The sequence below is a fragment of the Rhyacophila brunnea genome, unplaced genomic scaffold, assembly GCF_057557595.1.
Source record: "Rhyacophila brunnea isolate RB1 unplaced genomic scaffold, BYU_Rbru_1.0 scaffold_12, whole genome shotgun sequence".
NCBI classification, from domain to species: Eukaryota; Metazoa; Arthropoda; class Insecta; order Trichoptera; family Rhyacophilidae; genus Rhyacophila; species Rhyacophila brunnea.
The window spans coordinates 24,949,853-24,967,843 of NW_028232774.1; the positions used below are offsets into that span (position 1 = coordinate 24,949,853).

The window sequence follows — 17,991 nt, forward strand, 5'->3', positions numbered from 1 at the left end:
TGTGCATATGGGAAATTAACCTTAATCTGTGCCTGTGCACCATTTAAATTACCTTTCATTACAGCCGCACATCATAGGTTTCCAGTCAAAAACTAAGTATATGGTCAGCACACGCGATCAGGTACCGCTGCAGAATATAGACATAGGACAGCATGCATATGAAGGGGTGGACAAGTTCACGTATCTCAGATCCAGCCTAAATACTCAAAATAAGACAGCAGAGGAGATAAAAATCCGCCTTATCTCCGGGAATAAATGCTGGCATCCCTGCAAGCGATTGGCGGGATCGAAAATTCTAGGCCGAAGAAGTAAACTTCTAATTTATAAAACAATTATAAGGCCAGTGGTCACTTATGGCTGTGAGACAAAAAAAGAGGGAAAAAAGAGGAAAAGAAATTAGCTGTCTTCGAGCGCAAAATACTCCGCAAAATCTTTGGACCAACGTTGGAAAATGGGAACTACAGAATAAAAATGAACCACGAGTTGGAAGAGCTGATTGAACAGCAAACAATCATAAGATACTGTAAGTCCCAAAGACTACGATGGGCCGGACATGTGGAGAGAATGCCTGAAGTTAGAGCGCCAAGAATCATGACGAAGTGGCTACCCCAACGGAAGAGACCCAGAGGCCGTCCAAGAAGGAGATGGGCTGACGCCGTAGAAGTGGACTGGCTTCATATAGGAAGACCCGGTAACTGGAGAAGTGTGGCGAGAGACCGGACTGAGTGGAGAGCGGTTGTGGAGGAGGCCAAATCCCACCCCGGGATGTAGCACCGTGGAAGAAGAAGAAGAAGATCATAGGTTTGAGCTATCAATTTCTGATTTTGATTCCACATTCATTCAGTACTAATTATATTTCTGCTGTCAGGCCACTGACGTGAAAGGAAAACTATCTACAAATAGTACTTCACAATACTAATAGAGAGTATGTATTAACAAAAATAATTTTAAACTTATTTTAATAGATGGATGACCGTTAATCACTGACGTCTGACTGGCAAACTAAAACAACTTGTCACAGGATATGCCCCGACCAACAAGATAATATAATAATAATATGTACGTCAACTTTTACCTAGGTATTAACATATATGCAGGAGTGGGTATTTTGAATCGCATCCCCGAACCAGCACCAATACATGTAAAGCTAAAGTGCATATGACGTGCTTAATGTTCTACACAGTTACAGCGATAGAGAATTTTGAGAATCATAACTGACAATCGTATATAGCATCTCATAATTAATTGCTTTGCTTGCATAAATATTTGCTTTGATTTGAAAGGGTCCATTTCAGAAGGCCCCGGCCACAGGGACCTCGGAAATCTGTTCTCAGAAGTTCTGTGACCCGACATTATCGTTGTATGTACCTACTATGTAGGTAGACTGAAGCATTAACAGGGTTGCGCCAAGAAACAAGAATCAAGGATGGGTAAACGGTACAAATAAAATATATAATTAATTTATACTTAACAAAGTCAATGTATTGTGGCAGGCATGTGTAACATGAATATTTAATTGAATATTAATTAAAGAATGATGATGGGGGGACCGTCCCCTCGGTCTCTTAAGGTAGAGCCGCCCCTGGTGTGAATCCAGTGGTTACAAGTTCAAATCCTGTCGGGCATTGTATTTTTTTCAAATAAGATTTCTAGTAGGTAAATATTAGAGGTGTTTTCAAATTATGTAAACTCTACATAAAACTCTCTTGTGCCCAGAATTAACACATGAATCAGAATGATGGCCACTCGGGAAGCGGGATGAGAGGAAATGGATATCTTCAAGAGGGGAGTCGTAAGAAGAATCTTTGGACCTGTTAAAGATAATGGCATTTTGAGGTTAAGGTCTAATGAGGAACTGTACACTTTTTATGGGGATGAAAAATCACATTGCATATAAAAATGCAGATACTATACAGGATCAGCCACATGCATATAATGCTGGAGGAGTTATTAGCAAGGCGGAGAATGGCGTGTTTAGTGACGTTTAGCCTAATTATGTTTTTTGATTTAGTATCACTTTTAGATTTTTGTTTACTCAATTAAATACTGATTTGAACTGTTTGGAGGCCCCTTTTAAATTTTCAGACGGATCTGTTGCGTCGTTAGCGCCAAAGAAAATCGCCGCTGAAGGCAGGCTATGTACGCATCGGCTAAGGACAAGAGATGACCTGTTTTCATAGGCCAAGAGTTGTAGTCACAATGATGTAGTGCTAATTAAGCTTTAAACATCCTAATTCCCCCATTTCTCATTTTTGATGAAAACTGTTTGGAGAAGTGCAGGAGCGCCACCCCAGAGCACTCCGGTCCGGTCAACTACACCACTGGTTGTATTGCCATAAATAATGATGATGAATAAAATTTTTATGTGAATTTTATAATAGGTGTTTAAAAATAAAGGTCTGTATTATAATAGATGCAATACGGTAAAATATAAATATTTGATGTTATATAATTTATTATGAGGGTTAATCAAATTTGTCCAAAAATCCGATTTTTTCTAAATCATTCAGGCTATTGACCAGAGCCTCATGGTACGCCAAGTTTGAAAATAGAGCATTTCTGCCGGCGCTCTCTTTGTTATCCATTATGGCATCCGCTGTCATGTTGTCGCTGGTTGTTTCATCCAACTTCACCAACGGTAGGACAATGCATGGTGTCATGATGGCTAGAAGGAAAAATATTATAAATTAAGGCCTGTTCGATATTGATACGCTTCATATACTTCTACTAGCGGGAATGACACAGCAGCAAAACATTTGGACCGTTACCATCTTGGTGTCTACTGAAAATCAACATTACTGTGTTTGTGACATTCTGACTGCATGATTGCTTGTCAAATTGTACGAGGGTGGGTCAATAAGTCCTTAGAAAAGCCGACAGGTGGCGCGACTAGTACTGTAAGCGGTTTGTTTTCATGCAGCGGCACTACCGATTCAGTATGCTGCGAAGTTTCAATCAGATTGGTCGGGTTTTTGTGTGTTTCTCGTACATTTAAAAAAAAAAATTTGCTTGTTTACAAAAATGGAGAAAATTGAGTTTAGAGCTGTTATTAAACATTTTAATATAAAAGGGTTAACAGCAAAGGAAATAAAAAATGAGTTGGATTTAGTTCACGGCATATCTGCTCCTTCACTTGCAACTATTTATAACTGGTTAAATGAATTTAAACGTGGTCGTACATCAACAAAGGATGAACCACGCTCAGGACGTCCTGTAGAGGTGACTACACCAGAAATGATCAATAAAATCCACGATATGGTATTAAGTGACCGAAGATTAAAGTTGAGTGAGATAATTGAGGTTACAGGGATCTCAAAAAGTAGCGTCATTTCTATTTTACATGACAAATTGGGCATGAAAAAAATTTCTGCAAGATGGGTGCCGCGTTTGCTCACAGTTGACAATAAACGCAATAGGGTGGTGGCCTCTAAAGCCCTGTTGTCGCTCATGCAACGCAATCCGGATGAATTTTTTCGTCGCTTTGTGACTGTAGATGAAACATGGATACACCACTATACTCCCGAGACGAAAGAACAGTCAAAGCAGTGGATTGCGAAAGGCGAACCATGTCCAAAGAAGGCGAAAACTGAAAATCAGCTGGTAAGGTTATGGCTACTGTATTTTGGGATGCACGTGGAATTATTTTCGTTGACTATTTGGAAAAAGGAAAAACAATAACAGGGGATTATTATGCATCTTTATTGGACCAGCTAAAAAACAAAATTGATGAAAAACGGCCTCATTTAAACAGGAAAAAAATCCTCTTTCATCAGGACAATGCCCGTGTTCACACATGTTTACGATCAATGGCTAAAATTGAAGAATTGAAGTTTGAATTGGTCGACCACCCACCGTATTCGCCAGATTTAGCCCCCAGTGACTTTTTCCTTTTCCCAAACTTAAAAAAATGGCTAAGTGGACAACGTTTTTTTTCAAACGAAGAAGTCATCGATCGGACAAATGCATATTTTGAGGACCTTCCGAAAACTTATTTTTCTGACGGTTTAAAAAAAATTGAGAAACGTCTAACCAAGTGTATTGAGCTCCAAGGAGATTATGTTGAGAAATAAAAAAAAATTACAAAAATAAAAACTGTTTTAATGCTTTTTTCCAAGGAATTATTGACCCACCCTCGTATTTAGCATTAAAACATGTGAATGGAGAGAAAGAAAGGTCAGGAGAACCGAGATAGATTATGTAGCATCAAACAGTTTCCGAATCATACAAAGCTGTGGCGAGGGGTGAAGGTAGGATGTTAAGATCCAACATAAATAGTGCACATTAAATGCTGGTTAGTTTTTAAAATTCAATTAAGCCCTGCCTAAACCAAATCATAATCGATAAAAAATATTCTACAAAATATCCAAAATTATGTATGATTTAATGGCATAATTTTAGTTTCATAGATGGAGGAATATTTTTTGACTATTATCTACTATAGGATTAGGCAGGGTTTAATTGATTTTTAAAACTAAGAATTAATACTATCTTAGTTTATTGAAAACAAATACGCTTGACTGACAAAGTTTAGTGTGCACAAACACAAACAGCCTACCTCCACCCTTCGCCACTGATACAGAGTCCGCTTTTATTTTGGATTCACCTGTAGCTTAGTGATATAAAAACTCATTTACTACAATCCCCTCAATACCAATAAGCCGACACCTCATTCAGCTGCAAACCGTCTAATGTCAATACATCATCTAATCTAATTGACAGACCCACTTATGAATTTTCAGAAATTATGTATGTATCAAATCTATGCGAATTCAGCTAATAATTTATCTTATATAGTAAATCAATGGGAGAGATCTTGCAGCTGGCAGGGGGAGTGAAGACGCTTCCTGGAGGGACATACAATGGATTTAGTATAATGCTAACGATTGATTGATTGGTTATAAAACATGATCTTACCGATAAATCGATTCTTCAAAAGGACTTGATATAAATATTCTAGCTTCGGGATGGTTCCGGTATATTTTAATTTTACTAGTGTTTCCGTGAGCTGGTTGTGATATTCTTTGAGTATGTCGTCTCTGTGAAGGGACCTCGTTTGATCTGTGGTAGACGTGAAGAAGAAATAGTTCAAGTCGTAGCCGGGACTTGAAAAGAATGGCTGCTGTAAGTCTACCTGAAATTACCAAAAATGTGATACAATCTTACAATCTTATTATCAAACTAAAATAAAAAGATTTTTTTTTTATTAAGTACAAAAAAAATTTTAATTATGAATTATTTAAACATCTCTCCAGTACATCCAAGAGAACTGGCTGAAGAGAAGTCGGCTAAATGCAGAACTATTCTAACTCACAACTGAAATTACTAACTGACGTCCGGCTCTCGCCAAATATTCAGTTATAACGTCTACTTGAACTTTCTAACAATTATTAATAAACCATGTATGTGATCTGAGGTGTTTTGAAGTTATGTATGTTCAATATAATATGGAATGTTACATTCTCAAATCTTGTGAATTATTCGTTGAATAAAAGAAATGGTTTATTTCATATCTCCTGAACTATGAATAATTCGAGTTTACAACCAATTGAATAGGTTAAACCAATGAAATTTTCTTTTCATGCATTAATTAAGCAAAGAAATGGTAAAAAAAGTCCTGGAATATGATTTGACATGTGATTTTTACTTACAAATCTGAGGTCATCAAGTGAACCATCGTCATTATATTTAAACATCATATTGTTAATCCAAAAATCGCCGTGCACGAGGACATTGAAGTCAAAACAATCTTCTGGTACGGGTCGAGCTGCATCTATTCCATGTTGAATAAAACATTTCAAGTAATTTTCATAAAACTTGACGTATTTCTGGAGCTCCGGTTTTGACTTCATGAGTTCGACAGCTTGGGAAATGCCATTTTCAAAATACACCTTTAAAGTGTCTGACATATTGTCCTGGAATATTCCTAGATTGTATTTAGCTCGGAATTTGGGATCCTAAAAAAATTTTTAATATAACATAAATTAAATACAATAAATCAAAACCGGTTTCATCTCAACCTTTTTTTAAAAAACTGATATTTTCTCTTGTTGTACAAAAATCCTGATGTAGAAGACGTTGATCCAACCAATATGGCATACGGAATGTATGATTTGAGTTCATCGAGATTTTGTACATGAGCTGGCCGTGACCGTACACCGAATTCCTCTCTACCATCAGTTGAACAAACCGATACAGTGGTCTCAAGCATCGTAAATCGATCAAAATTAGAGGTTCGCGACGCGGCACCCTCTGCCGCCTGATGTAGTTAGTGTGATAATATTATATGTGACGCATAAAGTCGAAGGATCGACCTCTGCAATTATATATTTACATTAAACGTAATGCTTATTCTTGAAGAGTATTTGCCTGCTATCTTTTATACAATGCCATCTGTCATTTATTATTATTATAGGTATTTTTTTCTCTTCCAACGCGTGCCATGCAAAATCATCTCACGTGCCATCAGTGGCACGAGTGCCATAGGTTCGCCACCCCTGGTATAGGTACTATCACGATGAGCATTTAATTTTATTTATTTACCTTCCACGTTAAGTAATACTAATCATGTACTTCTCAAGAGAATCCCTATATATTGTAATGATTATATTTATTCAATAATGTTTATTCGGCATTCGGATTATCCGGCCATAATGTATTATAAATCAATAAATATAATAAATAATAAGTACATATTATGAAATAGCAATTTTAACATATTTCATTGCCATTATATTACTACTAGGTGTATCTAGTGGCGAAATGTGAAAATTTACGTCATGTATCATTTTTGATTGAGATATTAAGCGTCCCATAGACATCAAACTTATCAAAAAGTGACCATAGAGAAAAATATTCTTCTGTTTTTGTAGAAGGAATACTTGACCTAAATATACGAGCATATCCAAACACCATTAATTAACTCGACAAGTTTGTATGTTAATAAACGATTATGGCGTAAGGTAGTACGGTAATAAACGGCATTCGACAGCTTATTTCGGTGGATGGCCTATCAGTCATGAGGTCTAGACGAAGAAGAGAGATATTTCACTTTGTATGATAGGTAAGTACCTGTTTGTTCAAGAACATAGAAACCGCATGCATTTTAGCCAACTTAGCCAAGATAGTATTGCATCGGGCTAAATTGAATCCTTTTCTTCTGTCAGCCATCTGGTAACCGTCCATTACCAAGTCTTCGAGCACTAGCAACTCGTACGGTTCAGTTGTGTGATACAAATACCTTAAATTAATAATAATCATTAATGGTATCATGCATTCATATGAACTTTTTGAATTACAATACTTGATAATAATTACTATTACAGAAAAATTTTGGTGTGGTTGAAGTGGCGGCAGCCAGAGAAAAAAATAATCTATACTTTGACTCCATCCATTTCTTTCTTATATATCTATTTTTTTAAACTTTATATCGCAATTAAGATTTGTGTAGAAATGTAATTAAATTTGAATTGGTGTATTTAATACTACGTGAGAACGTGACTATGGTGTGGCTCTTTATATATGAAAATCCAGAATGCGGCTCTCGTTGACCTCATGTATGCCCATCCCTGCTCTAGATAAAGGAACGGTTCCGGCTTATGTCGATCTCTGCAGCCTACCTCCACCATTCGCCACTGCTATAGACACATTAGTTACTCTGATGACTCTACATCCTGCATTATGTACACATTTTTACAAGGTGGAACTCAGTGTCAGAGATAGTAAGATCACTGACACTTGAGTCAGGTTCAATGCTATAACCGCAAATTCTTTGGTCCGATTAGTTTTATTTTGTGACTGATCCAACATTTCCAAATAAGATTTACCTTATAATATTTAATAAACTATTTTTTTTATTCAACGACCTACCTTAATTTAATATACTAAAACCGATAGCCAACATTATAACGCAAGTCAATATGCATTTTAGGTAACAATTACTAGTTGAAATCGTCGTAATTAACTAAGATGCCCATAACTTAATTGGAAAAGCATACTGATGCGAATCCAGCAGATACATGTTCAAGTCCCGTCGGGTGTCGTATTTTTTTTTCTTTCTACAAAATGATATTTTCTAGTAGTAGTATTCATTATAATAGTTTGACGAATTGGAAAGCGGCCACACTGGATAGGGACAGGTGGAGAGAGCTGTTGGAGGAGGCCAAAACCCACACCAGGTTGTCGCACCCCTGATGATGATGATCATTATAAATTATAAATTGACAAAATTCTTACCTAGGAGTAAGTTGGCAATGCAATCCTGCAGCTTTCATCGCGTCATGAATCACAGGAAGTGTCTCAGTATACATCCATACCTCTTTATTAAATACATTTAAACTTTTCATCGTAGCTCCATGACTAGTGTCCAGAGGATGCATGTATTTGACGATGTAAGATTTGTTTACATCTTCGGGTTGACTCTCGATAGAATAATTAACATGGACTCTGTACAGCAAGCTTGAATAGTTGTCACCATTCTTGGTGGCGAATTCGCCGTTGAATTTGTGAATTTTTATGTTTCTTCCAGTGTTTTCTGGTTCATTTTGCAACACCCTTTTTAAAAAAGGTTCGTTCAGCCATGGTAGTTCAAGTTCATTGGATTTTGTATTCATCTTGAAATATTTCAAGGTATTCGCCTGCTTTTGGTTTTAATAAAAATATCTTCGTTACTGTCAACATCTAAGTCAACGACTGTAAAAAACATAATTTTTAATAATGATAATACTCTTTAAAATAAGGGATATTATTTAAGAAAATTGTAAAATTGCCATATACGTGTGCAATGTAAATATACATTCATTATTATGGTTTCAGTGTATGAAAAATAAAAAGGTTTTCATAAACGACCCTGCCCATACAGTCTGTCTGAATATGTAAACAGTTCTTTCATAAACAGATAAATGAGGTGTCTAATTCCAAAAAGCGATAAGTCCACATTTGGTCTAAATCAAGAAAAAAATACGCACGTATTCTTTGTATAATTTTACACAAAACGCGACAAAACCCAACGAAAAAAATATTTTAAGTCTCGATTTATTACAAAAAGCGCCAAGTCCGTGTTTCATATTATTTAAAGCTTGGTTGATTTCGCGCGTGTTTAAGTCAACCAATAAGGGAACATTCAATATTGGAAATGGCGTCTCCTATGCTGTAGCATCCGGTAAACTCATGACAGTGCCACGGAAATATGTGCCTTATGCGGAATAAATTAAAAAGTGAGGTACAAGTAGCGCTACCCAATTTTATTTTGCCTATATTTACTACATTTAAGAGTTTTTTGGCTGAAACAAATTGCTATTTGGTTCTAATTTCGACATAGAATACAACGGAAAATAATCTCACGTTAAAAGCTTAAAAGCTTGAAACATAAAGACGTTGTTTCCCGCAAATATTGAATTGTGGACCTGTCGCTTTTTGTAATTAGGCGCCTCAAAGATAGATAAAAGTGGTTGGAAATAGGCAGATAATTTCAAGAGAGAGACGCAGAGAAGTTGAGTGTGACCGACTGGAGAGAGACAGTTCGGTATATGCCTTGAGAAAGGTTGTGCAGTCGACAATGGCGAAGGGTGGAGGTAGACTGTTAACATCTGACATAAATGGTGCACACTAAACTTTGTCAGTCTAACGTATTTGTTTTCATTGAAGTAAGAATACAAAATGCAGGTGGTGCTTGTTGGTTTTTAAAATTTCAATTAAACCCTGCCTAATCCAAGCCATAGTATATACTAGTCAAAAAATATTTGTTTATAAAATATCTATAATTATACCATTAAACCATACATAATTTTAGATATATTTTGTAGATAGAAGAATATTTTTTATCGATTATGGTTTGGTAGAGGCAGGGCTTAATAAATCTAATAAATTTAGCCAACACGATTTCCAATTTGTATTCTTAGTTCAATGAAAATAAATAACTGTGCACTACTTATGTTGGATCTCCATCCTTCGCCACTGCTGTCTAGTATATCAGTGAGATGATTTTTGGTATTGAAGTATGCATTCAATTTGAACGTTTGTGATTTTGACACGTTCTAGCGGTGGACCAGCATTAAATGTCAGGAATTAGTTGTATTACATTAGGAAAACCATTTAGAATAAGTAACAAAAAAACAAAAGCGGCCGATTTTCCCGGTAAACAATTCTGTATTGAATTTAGAAATTAATACGTACACAATTTTTCAACAACCGGAAATTTATACGTATACAATTGACCGTAGGACACTTCTTCGTAAGTCGTTGTCCTCGAAACATGTGTTCGTATAGTATTTAATCAAATGACGAGTTGTTCGTTGAACATTTCACCATGGAGTATATTGTACGCATGTTACAAAATGCGATACCTAGTAGTTTGCAAACAGTAATGTTCTAATTAGATGGCTACTAAGTATGTTCGATAAATGGATTCAGTTAAGTGGAGACCTATTGGTAAACTGTAAATTATTATATTGCAGTCAATAGTATTATAGTAGTAAAGTAAGTAATTAGAATCATAATCATTATGTATTAATTAATCATAACGTATAATAATATATTATATTTATGTAGTTTCATCTTTAAATTATTTAAAACCAATAAAGACATCTTATAAAATTTGTATTGGAACATAACTATTTGCAAACTAGCACCGCATTTTGTATCATAAGTACAATATACTCCACGGTGAAATGTTCAACGAACAACTTGTCATTTGATTAAATACTGTACGAAAACATGTTTTAAGGACAACTGCATACGTACAACTTACATGTAGCCAGTCCCCATAGCTTAGCTAGTTAAGTCTATCATTATATTATACATATTAAGTCATCTAAGTATAAGTATTTTATTATTTATAGATGCTCTCATCATGAACCGAAGATAGAACATTCGTTTCGCCAAGTGACATGCTATAAAAATTTAACTATAAAACGATACAGGGTAAAGGTGCCGCAGAGGTGGACATGAGATTTTACAACTTTCTTTTTAGACTAAACCAAACCTAACCTAACCTAACATAACCTAACCTAATCTAACCTACCCCAACCTAATATTACCTCATATAATCTTAGTTTGTGATAATGGTGTATCAAAATGTATGAAAATTTCAAATTTTCAATTAACGATTATTGGATCGAAAGCCGATGTGCCGACAGAAAAAGGTATTTATTATAATTGTCTACATGGAATAAACTGTTTTCGTAAAAAAAATATATATAAAAGCTCGTGTCCACCTCTGCGCCACAATTACAAGATACAGTAAACTATATATTTACTGAAACCTTGTCTTCTTCATTTTTAACAATACATTCCAATGGGGGATTTAACTTACTCCTCCACTGGCGCCTGCCCTTCTTTGAAAACCTGCGGCAGTTCTAATTTTGTAGAACCATCTGGCGGGAAGTGTTTCACGTTTTTTTCGACCTTCATTAGATAACATGTGTTTTGCACAAACTATAAAAATGTTTGGTGCTTTTTACTGGTTCTCCGTCATCGTTATCTGTCAGTCGCCATTTTGAATTTTAGCTATCTTTTAGTCATCGAATTATAGTACACGGTCCAAGCCATTATAGTATTTCGGCAAAAATTATAGTACGTGTAGAGAAAATGAAAGTTTTTTGTTTGTCACAAACATAACGGAGAATTTGAGAAATTCCGATGTCCTACTTAATTATAACACCTCTTACGACCGAAAAATGCTAACACCGGCCGCTGTCATTAACTGTCACGTTAGTTTTTTAGAGTAGGTATACAACGCAAAACCATGCCCATTGACTAAAATCGCACACTGAGATCTTATTTATGCTATTTTATATAGTACTTATTCCACTTTAATTAATATATTAGGACCGGTTTCGTCCGCCTCAGTGGGACATTTTCAACGTTGAAAATGTCCCACTGAGGCGGACGAAACCGGTCCTAATATATTAATTAAAGTGGAATAAGTACTATAAAAAAATAGCATTTTTTTAATTGTGGTATTTTTGACGTACTATACCTTTTTAATAGTACGCGGACGAAAATGTAACTTTTTGAATAGTACGCGAATCAAAATGTACTATAATTATAGTTCGGTTGGCAACACTGCGCTCACTGACAGATGACAGCGGCCGGTGGCGGAGAACCAGTAAAAAGACCCAAATGTTTGTTTAGGATGAAATAATAATAGTCACTCAACAACAAACTTACCTTATTGGTTTAATAAAAACGATTCTGCCCAGCATACTTAACCACTTTTAATCGAAAAAATTAAATTTGTTTGATAAATTAATGTTTAATATGAAATCAAGTTTCACAAAAAGTGAACGAGTGAAAGAGTTCGCCAAAAAACACCGGCATTAGCATATGTACCCGCTTATATACTTACCAGAGATAAGTATTAATTGCACCATAATTTGAAATTATCAGATAACACACTGCTTATCTTCACTGATATGTTTTATAATATACATGTTTACAATATACCTACTTAATACCAAAAATAATGATTGCATTATTTTCAAGTTATAAATTTATTTTTGTTGATGTTCGAAGATAGCTGTCAAAATTAACTGTCATTTGAATTTTAGGTTAAGTGTTGTAATATGGAAAATATATTGTAAGGAAATACTGTGTAGTACATAAATAATCCTAGAATAATAAATAATGAAAGAAAATGAAAGAAATGTAGGTAATAAAAAATGTTCGCAATACTTAGACGCTAACTGGATGTAAAATACTTACTACCTATCGTACATATTTTGGTTTTTTTTTCATTTTTTCGACCATGTCCGATCCCATACGATCATATGGGCCTCCACTGAGTGGAGATATGAATAATTGACAGATTTTTGTTTTTACGAGAAATGGATGTCAGCAACTTGCTCAACCTATTAGGTCCATACTCTGACTCTACACAAATTGAAAAACAATACATACCTATGTGTAGGTACTTGTCAGACCCAGGATTCGAGCCTGGGACCCACGACGCTATAGGTCGACGTTTAAGCCGTGCGGCCATCGTGAGTGCAATACATACCTATAACCTATAATATATTTTTCCATAGGTAATCTAAGCCTATAACAAATCTTATTTTTTTACAAATATCGATTAACGAATGAATACCTACCTAGTTAATTATTGTGCTTGGATTTTTTTAGCAGTAGGTATCTGTGACAGTAAAAGAATGAGAAAAATCATTATTTTTCTCATTCTTCTCTCTCTTTCGACTCTCCAATGCTGTACCAATTCTTTTAATCTAGTAATAAAACATGTTTAGTTCCATGAAATTAGTAGGTATGAAGATACTTATTATAAAAATTGTTAGTTTTCATTAGGGCTTTGAACCAGAACTGAACCGAAAATCGAAAACCGGAAAAACCGTTATTTTTGTCGGAACGAAAACCGGAACCGAATTGCTATATATTTTTTTACTTGAACCAGAACGAAAACTGAAACGAAAAAAAATAACGGTTTGAAGCCTTGGTTTTCATACTAACAAGTAGGTAATGCTTCAATAATACTGCATATTTCTTCAGTCCAGTGCATAAAAAATAAATTCAGGGTGGAGGCGTGTGGACACTCACAGATATAACGCTCAGAAAAAAGGAAGCTTTCAAAACGTGGGATATTGTGGATGAAAAAATAATCAAATAAGATGTAAAAGAACGTAGAAGCACTAGAAAGTTGGCATACTTTAGCCGAATGATGCAGCATCCTGCGAGATATAAACTTCTACATCTTATCATTCAGGTGAAGATTTTTGGCAAGTGAGGTCCAGGTAGAAGAAGAACTTCCTGGCTCAAGAATCACAGACTTAATTGATGTCAGTACTTCATCCCTATTTAGAGTAGGGACAGATAGGGAAAAGAAGGTCAATATCGTCGCTGACTTCTGATATTGGATATGACACTGGAACAAAGGTGCATACATATAACATTGATAAGATTTTCACCTGTGTTAGGCAATGTCATGATTTCATTTCTACAAAAAATTATCCAAACCAAAAGACCTCACATAGACCAAGCATAAAGAATATTAATTAAGTAAATATCTTCTCTGTGTATGGCGAAACTACGGGATGCTGATTTGACCTGGAACGATGCAAGAAGACTGGCGAGAGACAGGGATTCTTGTAGGCGCCGTGTGGTGTCCATATGCTCCAACTAAGGGGCGGATATGGCCGAAAAAATATCTTCTCTGTATTATCGTACTGGATAATATCTTTCAATGTAGCATTGAGTGTTTACCAGTGGCGAAGGGTGGAGGTAGGCTGTTAAGATTCGCTATAAATGGTGCACACTAAGCTATGTTAGTCATATGTATTTGTTTTTATTGAATTAAGACTACAATTTACAGATGGTGTTAGTTAATTTTTAAAAATCAATCAAGCCCTGCCTAAACGAAACCATAATAGATTTGGTCTAATTTGGGCAATACGACAAAATTGTGCACAATTTTTCAATCTTAGTTATTTGTTTTCGTTGGATTAAAACTACATGTTACACATATTGTTGGGTCATTTTTTTAATTCATTAAGCCCTGCGTAAACCAAACTATAATAAATAAAAAATATTATTGTATCTATAAAATACTCAAAGTTATGTATGATTTAATTGCAGAATTTTAGATATTTTATAGATATACATGTATTTTTTGGCTATTATCTATTATGGCTTGGTTTCTCGGGGTTTAATTGAATTTTAAAATCTAACCAACATTATCTGTAAATTGTAGTCTTATTTCAATGAAAACAAATATGTATGTCTGAAAAAGTTTAATGTGCACTATTTATGGCGGATCTTAACAGCCTACCTCCACCCTTCGCCACTGGTGTTTACAGTTCAACACATCATCCTGATATAGAAAAATGTTAGGATTAGGTAAACATAATAATGTAAATAAAACCATTTTGAAAATTAGACACTTTTATTATTACATAACAAATTGTGCAAATTCAAATATTACAAAAATATTCCTTACGACTAAATTATTAGGAAAATTTACCTAAAATGTACATTTCTATATTATTTCTTTTCATATGACAAGAAGTTTTATTTTAAATTTTATATATGCTTGGTTTTCATTTTGATTCTATAAAATATAGATGAAGCATTGTAAATTATCAATCCACTCCTGTCTCACACGGTTCTTTTAAATTAAAGATTATTAAATCGGCGGATATATAAATTCATAGAAAAATATTTATTATGTTCATTAATTATTATTAAGATGATCATAATTTAAATATATTATGCTATATTAAAAGTATTGTTTTAAATGGAAGACTTCTGAAATATAATAAAGGACAGAATTGGTATAAAACAAAATGGAAGCTACTGGATAATCTACACGCCATACGCACAGTATAATAAATGTAAACCTTCTTCAAAGAAGTGACAACTGATTTTCATGGTGAAATAGCACAGCTGAAGAAACGTATTTAAAATCAAGATTGAATGACAATATAGAGCTGGTCAAAGTTGAAACTCCTAGCCTATAAATATTCTTTGATGAATACTCAATATTAATAATTTTTAAAAAATCATGATGTTTAATTTTTGGATATTATTTTTGGGTATTTTATGTGGGAAAATTCACCTCTATACTTAGATAGTATTTTATCTTCGACAATATTAGGAATGTGCAATGCGTAGCTTAGCTATAATTTAAATACAATGCATACATTTGTAAATTGTTGTTAAGTGCAAATGTTTAGTGAGCAGAATGCGCTTTTTCCATCGGCAGAACACGTGCAGTCGTTGCATGATTCGTCTTTGAACTGGTCTCCGGGAGTGCATCGAAATGATGGACCATTGACGGCTGCAACACAAATAACAAAATATTAATTATATCAAGCATGTGCGGCGACCAAGTTGGTAGAACAAGAGGGTTCGATTTCGCGGCAAGTTTTCTGTTGTGTGTAGAGTTGGGTATTTCCCGAGAAAATCTCAATCTCGAGATTCGGAGATCCCGAAATGATGATATTTTGAATTCTCGAGATTCGGGATTTCCAGAAAGGAAAAAAACTGTAAAAATTCTAAAATCAGTGTAAAAACAGACAAATTCAATAAAAATATGATTTTTTTTATTTATGTAAGAAGACAAGAAAATAGAAGTAGGAAAACAAAAATAATTTAAAACATTACTTATTAAAATAGAATTTCAAAGAACCCAGACTGTCAATCGCTCTCATTCAAAAATTGCGCTCATTTTGAGTCGACGTTGGCTTAATTGTGTTAAATGCCCCGATCAGTCTTTGAACGTTTTGTGTTTCCTGTCCACTTTTTTCATATAGAAAATCGTTTTTTCAATTAATATTTAATAATAAAGAAATCCCGAATCCCGAGAAAAGATTCTCGAGATCCGGGATTTCCCGAAATGTTAAAAATTTCAATTCTCGAGATTCGGGATGGAAATCTCAAAAATTTCTCGGGGATTCCCGTTGGGAAATTCCCGAAACCCAACTCTAGTTGTGTCTTTGAATCTGGGTCGGGCAAGTTGCTTACAAGCATTCTTCGTAACAAAAACTGTTAATATAATGTCCACTCCGACGAACCCCATATGCTCCGATTAGGAGTGAAAATCCCCAGCGGACCGCGAATTTCTATGAAAAGTTAAGACCTTATAAACATATCTTTTTTGGTATAAATTATAAAGATTTGTATTTAGGTTAGGTATGTATTTCACCATGATTCCAAGAGATGGCAGAGTGTGTACAATATATTAAATTATTTAAAACAATCGACCGGGACTAGTACAATGAGTGAAAAGTACAGCGTGTATACACGCTCATTTTCTATGGCCTGCCTTGCGAGCATAGCATTGTAGAGCGTATAAACACGCTTGTGGCATACATCCGGTTATTAAAAGTGTATCAATAAAAGATTCCTCTGAAACAAGCAAACATCTTCAGTACTATTATATATATCGACAGTTCTTTTGACGTTTTTGCACATAATAATAAATATGACATATGCAATTTTTGTGATTGTTCATCATTTAAATCACAATGGATCGGTGTATTTTGCTGACTATCTAAGTGCAGTAATTGACACACTCTGCTCTTTCTGGTAGCAGTGTCGCGATGTGACTATTAATTTTCCAACAGCTGCATGTCAAGTTATAATATCCGGGGTCACCGTTAAGAAAGTTATTTTTGACAGTTCATACCTCGAGATAATTAACTCTTGAAATGTGTCAAACCATTTTTATCACTGTATTTATTGGTTAAGTGTTATGTTGGAATAGAGCTGCTGGTGTGGATATATAGAGAGAGTTTTCTTCGACATTTTTTGAAAAAGATTTTATAATAACGGATTTAAAATGAAAATTTGATCTATGTAATACGTGAATCTAACCAATCTAACCTCTTTTTTTTCTATCCTCGGTGCATATTTTGAAAGTGCAGAATGCTGACTTTCCGTCTTCACTGCACCTGCAGGTGTTACAGTCGTCTTGGAACGATGACTTTGGAGTACAGGTGAATCCTGGATAGTTTACAGCTGTAAAATTGCAATAACAAATCTTTATAAAATAACAAATCTCGATGCAATCACGTTATTCCGGCCCTCATAGTCCATTGTGTAAGACGGTGGTCGAAGTGGTCGGCGTGGTGGCGAAGGGTGGAGGTAGACTGTTAAGATCCGACATAAATAGTGCACACTAAACTTTGTCAGTTATTCTTATTTATTTTTTTTGAATTAAGAATACAAAATGCAGGTGGTGCTTGTTGGTTTTCAAAATTCAATTAAACCCTGCCTTAATCAAACCGTCATAGTAGCGGTAGCCTGTGGAGATAGCAGATGGTATTGGCTAGTTTTTTTTAATTCATGATACCCCCCCCCCCTGCCTACCAAACCATAACATATAAAAAATATTCTTCTATCTATAAAATATCTAAAATTACTTATGATTTAACACGTTGATCGCCATGGGGGTCACCGGTGACCGGCATTGGATTACGTTCAGGGGGCCATGGGGGTCACCGGTGACCGGCAAAGAAGACCTGCCTTAGAGTTGTTCTACAGCGCCGG

The 17,991-nt window shown here is 35.0% G+C and overlaps 2 protein-coding genes across 17 annotated transcripts in view; both read right to left on the reverse strand.

Moving 5' to 3' along the window:
- Nucleotides 1-1,458: 1,458 nt before the first annotated feature.
- Nucleotides 1,459-12,557, reverse strand: LOC147077971 (uncharacterized). Of its 4 annotated transcripts, none has more exons than XM_085961033.1 (6): nt 12,344-12,557; nt 8,233-8,688; nt 7,069-7,237; nt 5,649-5,954; nt 4,915-5,131; nt 1,459-2,665 (listed from the first exon to the last, which is right to left on the reverse strand). In XM_085961033.1, exons 2-6 carry the CDS (start codon nt 8,607-8,609, stop codon nt 2,466-2,468), a joined length of 1,269 nt encoding a protein of 422 aa, XP_085817159.1. In that variant the 5' UTR covers nt 8,610-8,688; nt 12,344-12,557; the 3' UTR covers nt 1,459-2,465. The 4 variants fall into 4 exon arrangements, with proteins under 4 accessions (XP_085817159.1, XP_085817161.1, XP_085817162.1 ...); XM_085961035.1 differs by having other exon boundaries at nt 12,166-12,506; XM_085961036.1 differs by lacking the exon at nt 12,344-12,557 and adding an exon at nt 11,309-11,430.
- A 2,910-nt stretch (nt 12,558-15,467) lies between these two features.
- Nucleotides 15,468-17,991, reverse strand: part of LOC147077972 (uncharacterized) — a 114,146-nt gene continuing 111,622 nt past the window's right edge. For 9 of the 13 annotated variants that reach the window (XM_085961050.1, XM_085961045.1, XM_085961048.1 and 6 more), the window contains 2 exons: nt 17,326-17,460; nt 15,514-15,778 (listed from right to left, as the gene is read on the reverse strand). In XM_085961050.1, coding sequence (XP_085817176.1) covers nt 15,657-15,778; nt 17,326-17,460 — 257 coding nt within the window. In that variant the 3' untranslated portion in view covers nt 15,514-15,656. Of the gene's footprint in view, nt 15,779-17,325; nt 17,461-17,991 lie in introns of all 13 variants that reach the window. The other 4 variants (XM_085961049.1, XM_085961044.1, XM_085961041.1 and 1 more) reach the window with 1 other exon arrangement.